This window comes from Vicia villosa, unplaced genomic scaffold, assembly GCF_029867415.1.
Source record: "Vicia villosa cultivar HV-30 ecotype Madison, WI unplaced genomic scaffold, Vvil1.0 ctg.000098F_1_1, whole genome shotgun sequence".
In the NCBI taxonomy this organism is placed as follows: domain Eukaryota; kingdom Viridiplantae; phylum Streptophyta; class Magnoliopsida; order Fabales; family Fabaceae; genus Vicia; species Vicia villosa.
In genome coordinates, this window is record NW_026705010.1 from 448,869 (window position 1) to 455,627 (window position 6,759).

Here is a 6,759-nt window from a genome sequence, read left to right on the forward strand (position 1 = left end):
TGATGAGTATTTGATAATATGAAACTTATGGATAGCTTTCTTCAGGTAGTAATAATAACATCAACAAAAGTAATTGCTTGCAAACGTAATTAAAATCGGGAATCGACATAAATGGGCAAATATAACACTAAAAGTAACATATTGTTACGTTATGGAAATAATCATCTCCCAATATTCACTGTCTGTAAGAATTATTTGATAACAAGGCAAAAGGTTTACTTGCCAGCAAACATGACCAGTCTAACAAACCCAAAAAAAATGTTCCGGGCACACACATTATTACCAGGATGACTTTGTGTTGTACTATGTTGCAAAAATCAATGTGCCGCTGATAGGATCAATTTAATATCTAAATAGGGAAACTAACAGAAACAGAATAATATAGGAAAAGACTAACTTTTATTTGAATTTCTCTAGAGTTCAAATGGGATCTAGGGTTACAAACAAAAGTAGTATGCTGTAGAAAATTGGCAGAAAGATAGAAAAAGTAAAAGAGGCTCTTAGAGAGGCCTTGTCTCTCCCAAGTGGGATATCCACTACTAATTTCTGCGTACCCTAACCACCAGCAGCTCCAATCATTTATTCTGATTCCTAGGACCCTTCCTCCACTCACAGGCTGCCAGCTGTGAGCCAGCTGTAATAACCCATGTGCAGCAAAACTAACAATTATCATGTTCTCTCTCCTTCCTTTTTTGTCTTTTCCTTACATAAAAATTGCCATATCTACCAATTCTCCCCCCTTCAAAACTCTCCTTGACCTCAAGGAGAATGTTTGGAAATTCTGCTCCTATCTTGTTTCTTAATTCCCACGAATTTTCGACGTCAGGCAGGTTCTTCCATTTTATCAAAACCTCTATCTCTCCCTGCTCATTTCTCCTAGAAACTATCATCTTCTCAGGAGGAGGTTCTAAGTGCCACTCCTCATTCATACAAGCTGGCAGGGGCTGTGATTCCAGAGAAGATGAGACAGTTTTCTTCAAAAAAAAAGAAGCATGGAGAACTGGGTGTGCCCTAGTGTCTTCAGGTAGCTTCAGTTTATAAGCTCCTGCCCCTATCTTTTGCAACATTCCATAAGGGCCATAGTACCTAGGGCTAAGTTTTTGATTCACTCTCTTAGCCAACTTCTTCATCTTATAAGGTTGTATCTTCAAGGACACCTTTTCTCCTACTTCATACTCAACCTCCCTTCTATGCTTATTGGCCTGGCGTCTCATCACATCTAGAGCTCTAAGCAACTGATCTTGTAACTCCCTCAGCATAACATTTCTTGCAGCTGTCAATTTGTTAAATTCATCCACAACATAAAAAGGTGTGTCTCCTCTTATTAACACAGGTGGTGCCCTACCATATAAGGCCTCAAAAGGTGCAGTCGTCAAAAAGGCATGGTAATTGGTATGATACCAATATTCAGCCCAAGCTAGCCATTTAGGCCATTGTTTAGGCTTCAGACCAGTTACACATCTAAAATAGGTTTCTAAACACCTATCCACCACTTCAGTCTGCCCATTAGATTGGGGGTGATAGGCACTACTGTACTTTAACTTACTGCCTGCTAGTTTGAACAGATCAGCCCAGAAATTGCTTAGGAATACCTTGTCCCTGTCAGAAACAATGGAATAGGGAAAACCATGTAATCTGACCACTTCTTGAATGAATAATTCAGCAATTCTCTTGGCTGTGTAGGGATGACTGACTGGGAGAAAATGAACATATTTTCTCAGCCTATCCACTGCTACCATCACAGTAGCTACCCCTTGAACCTTACGTAACCCTCCAATATAATCAGTGTAGAATCTCCATCCTCCACCCTTCTTTTTGACCAACAAAACCGGGCTAGAAAAGGGACTGGTGATGTGTCGGATGATCTCAGCTTGGAGCATGACTCCCACTATCTTCTCAATTTTATTTTGTTGATAGAAGGGATACCTATATGGTATGAAATTTGGTATTGCAGCCTCAGCTTGGAGCCTAATGCCAGGGTCATATTCCCTCATAAGAGGCAATTCTGTAACCAAATATAACACCTCTTCAAAGGAATTTAACACTTCCTCTCCTATTTTTTCTTCAGGTGGGTCCACAGCTGTGTGATTCTCCAAGGGTTGTAAATAAAAACCCATGTCTTCATCATTTAGTGCCTTGATCATGCTACCTTGCATTTGAAACTTCAGTCCTTCACAAATCCCTTGATTTGTGACTTTTTCTCCATTTCCCACTTCAATGACATAAGTGGGGGTGTCCACTACCTTAAACCTTAATTGTTCCACTAACCTTGAGTTAATAAAGTTGTTGGTTGCCCTTGAATCAATCAAGGTCACCAACTTCTTATCCTCCACTGTCACCCATACCTTGAAAGATTTATTTGAAGTGAATCCCTCCCTACTTTGCATGGATAGCTGCATAGTTTTCAACTCTTCAACCACTTTCTCAATCTTTTCTTGTTGAAATTCCACCTCCCTTTCCTTTTCATCTTCATCACTGCTATTGGCACACAATTTTAAACTCATATGCTTGAATTTACAAATGTGCTCTCTATTCCCTTTGTCCCCACATTTAAAACAAAATCCCTTCTTACTGCCTTCCTCCCGTTCTGCAGGGTTTTGTCCCCTACCCTTAGATTTCTCATTTCCTCCATTATTGGTCCTTTCTTCCTCCTTATATCCCCCAAAATCTCCAGGATCCTTGATCCTTAGAGTTCCCCCTTTGTCTCTCCATGAACTGCTTTTCTTATTGAACACCTCATTTTTTTCCTCCTTCACTCCCTTCAAAAAAATGGAATCTGACATAACTCTCTCCTCCCTTCTCAATGGAGCCACCATCATCTCAAACTTTTCCATGTACTCCACCACTGTACCCTTCTTCCCCAAACTCAACAAAGGTCCCATCGGATTATGTAAGGGTCTCGGTTGAAACCTTTTCATAACAGCTACCTTAAATTCTTCCCACGTCCTTAGTGGTGTCTGCTCCTCCCACCAGTGATACCAATTTAAGGCCTTGTCTTCCATCGCCAACACCACCGCATCCAATTTGTCACGAACTCTTACCCCATTCAGCTGAAAATACCTCTCAACGCGTACGAGCCAACCATACGCATCTTCTCCCTTAAAAATTGGGATCTCTAACCTTCGTGTGTTTCCGAAAAAATCGGATCCACTTCCCCCACCATGACGACAATGTCGTGGTTGCGATTCTCGCGAAATCGTACTGCCATTGCTTCCTTCATCCTCTTCGTCGTCCTCGTAACTCCGCCCACGTGGTCTACCATGTCGCCTTTGATTCCGAGCAGGTTGCTCTCGAATCAACTGCCTAATCTGCTCCACTGTGACCTGCGGTCGTGTTTGTTGCTCTACAATCAGTTGACGAATTTGTTCCATAGTTCCTTCAAAATTGTTCATCCTCTCTTCAATTGTGTCAACTCTGTTTTCCATGATGCTTCTAGTAATGACCATTCACTGTGTAATGAAACCAAGGCTCTAGATACCAAATTGATAGGATCAATTTAATATCTAAATAGGGAAACTAACAGAAACAGAATAATATAGGAAAAGACTGACTTTTATTTGAATTTCTCTAGAGTTCAAATGGGATCTAGGGTTACAAACAAAAGTAGTATGCTGTAGAAAATTGGCAGAAAGATAGAAAAAGTAAAAGAGGCTCTTAGAGAGGCCTTGTCTCTCCCAAGTGGGATATCCACTACTAATTTCTGCGTACCCTAACCACCACCAGCTCCAATCATTTATTCTGATTCCTAGGACCCTTCCTCCACTCACAGGCTGCCAGCTGTGAGCCAGCTGTAATAACCCATGTGCAGCAAAACTAACAATTATCATTTTCTCTCTCCTTCCTTTTGTGTCTTTTCCTTACATAAGAATTGCCATATCTACCAGCCGCTTCAGGTAATTTCTGCAACAACAAAAAATCAACACATCTGGTGAGTAAAAACTAAAATTTTAACAACTGCCAAATAAGATTCAGATCATCATATGTAATTAACATGAGATGCACAACATTTGCAAAATTAGCTTATATATAAGGAATGGAAGGAGTACATGATACAAAAAGCACTAGAGAAATACAAATAATAGTTTATTTTTTCACTCCTACTGATTCATAGAAGTATTACAGCAAGCTCTGAGCTCATCTAATTATTATCTTGCCTTCTAGTATGGATTCTAAAATAAAAACTACTTTATTCAATGACAAATAGAATAAACAAACCAACATTCTTCCTCAAATAATCATATCTAGATTCTGAACTGTCAAAAGAAAACGTGCAGTTGTCACAGAGCATTAAACAGAACCTGTTAGATCTTGCCATCTAATATGGATTCTAAAATAAAAACTAATGTCTTCAGTGACAAGTAGAATAAACAAACCAAAATTCTTCCTCAAATAATTATATCTAGATTCTGAACTGTCAAAAGAAAACCTGCAGTGCCTCAGAGCATTAAACAGAACCTGCTAGGATACTTTGTTTGGGACTAAGCCCAATAAAGGGGTTGAGTGGGAGAGTTAGGGGGAAATTGCTTATGTGTCGATTAGCAAAGGTTGACAACTGAATATAAGGCAGGAAAATGGAAAGGGAATCATTTCGCATCAACTTTCAATTAAAACCTTTTAGGTTGAGTTGAGACAGAACTATCCCTTCTCTGAGGAGCAGTGGCTATGGGTTTATAGGGGAATTTTCTTCTGTAATAAATATAATTTTCCAATCAAGAATACAGTTTTTGTTTCTTGAACTGTTTCTTTCATTTGGGTTCTTATACCCAAAACATAAAACTGGAGATTTATCATCAAAACTATTACTCCACTCCATCTGCATGTTCATTGTTCAGAATTTTCTCAGACAATATTGTACGATACATGGCCAATAAACAAAAATCCATGCATTAATTTGGAATGGTAAATGATGAAATACTCTTCTATCTGACATCAGAACAGAATTGCAGAAGCAGAACTCAGTTATAAATCAACTAGGTGAGACACACTCATACTGAACACAGCTACAAGCTTATATAAACACAGTATTCTTAGTTGCAAGAGAGATAACTAAAAATTCGAAGTACCTCTTCTTTCTTGCCTCCGGAAAATAACTTACATCCCCCATAGATGAGTACTCCCCAGCCAGTTAAAGAGGCAATCACAAACTGGAAACACACAAAGTTAAAACTCAATAATATTCACATAAAAAATCAATCCCAACAAAATAATACAAACATCTCACAGTAAAAAATAACAATTCAAGTTATGTAGAGTTTATCTTCAAACACAAAACTAGAAACTCACGTGCTCTTCCTTCCATTTTGAAGGACTCAATGGGTCTTTCCAGATGTCAACTCTAGGGGTGGCATGGGGATCTGCAATAACCAAACAAAGAAGTCATTCCACATATGCAATAACCAAAACGAAGAAGCCATTCCACATATATTCGAGACACAGAACATTCCAAAGAAAAATAAAACTGCAGCTCTAAACCACGCTTACTCCAATCAGTTCTATGAAACATGCAATACACGCTTCTGATTTCAATTACATAGAATGCATAAATCGAGTTGAATAATCGGAACATTAGGAGTTAACATCTAGAAAATGCAAATAGTTTAATTTCTGAGATTTTGATGAAACGAAATATGAGATCGGAAAATTAAACGAAGAAATGATGAAAATTTTACCTGCAGCTCCGGCAAGGCCGCGGCGGTGGACGAGTTGAATCGGAGATTTGGAAGCGGTTGCAGTGATACGGGTTAGAGATGCGGCTCCGCGTGCGAGAAAAGCCATGGCTATCGAGCTTGACACGGAGAGAAAGGGCAGTGTTGTAGTCGGGACAGGATGCGGTTGAAGACAGAAATGACCTAAAGGGTTAGTATTAAACGACAGCGTATTTGCGCCTATCCTCTTCTCGTGTTGGATCCTAAGTATAAGGGTTAAATGTAGTTTAGACCCGTAATATTTCAATTTTTTAAGGCTAAAATTTCAATATTCAATCTATAAATTTTGTTTTCGCATTTTATTCTTCATAGGACTTTTATCTAATAGTTTTAATCACTATAAAATTCAACTAGGATAATTCATTTGGGTTTAAATATAAAGTAGTTCATGATATGGATAAAAAGTGGGCTAGCAGTCCCAAAGCGGACTTGAGTGTTCGAAGTGGCGCGGTCACTCGAATGGAAGTGGTTAGTCATCAGAGGATTTGACTCACCCACAGCCATGATCTATCTTGTGGATATAACGGTAAAAGAACATAAAAGAGGGGGAAACTGTCTCTCCGTAATATGAGGGGAATAGTCCTCTTTATCCCCGTTTTTAATGATGTGGTTATAGCAATCTGATATGAGCTAAGCTCCTGGGTCTTATAAATACCCAAACCTTCAAGGCAAGAGAACAAACATAAATTACATAAGATAAAAATACATGATCCCTCATACTCATTACGTGAGCAGATTCTCATTCTCTCACTATTGTACTTTTAGCAAGTACAATTGACGTTCATCGTATGGTCCAAGTAAAACTAACTTAAGCCACACACATATTCACCTCAAATAATTCCTCAACCACCATCTCAAGATGGTACAAACATAAGGCGCTACCTCGGGCGATAGTAGTTCAGACAATGACCATCAGGTCAAAGGTGAAACTCTGGTATGTTTTGCAATGATTCTATGTAACTCTCACAAAGCCTTAGTGCATATTAAAAGAAGTTGTACAAAGCAAAAAAGTATACCTTCGAGTATACAGTAGTCTATGATCCAATGATGCTCG

General features: G+C 38.9%; 1 protein-coding gene across 1 annotated transcript; it reads right to left on the reverse strand.

Moving 5' to 3' along the window:
• Positions 1–3,536: 3,536 nt before the first annotated feature.
• On the reverse strand, positions 3,537–5,904 carry LOC131624032 (uncharacterized). Its single transcript, XM_058895032.1, has 4 exons — positions 5,670–5,904; positions 5,284–5,354; positions 5,064–5,144; positions 3,537–3,900 (listed from the first exon to the last, which is right to left on the reverse strand). Exons 1-4 carry the CDS (start codon positions 5,773–5,775, stop codon positions 3,814–3,816), a joined length of 345 nt encoding a protein of 114 aa, XP_058751015.1. The 5' UTR covers positions 5,776–5,904; the 3' UTR covers positions 3,537–3,813.
• Between the last annotated feature and the right edge of the window lie 855 nt (positions 5,905–6,759).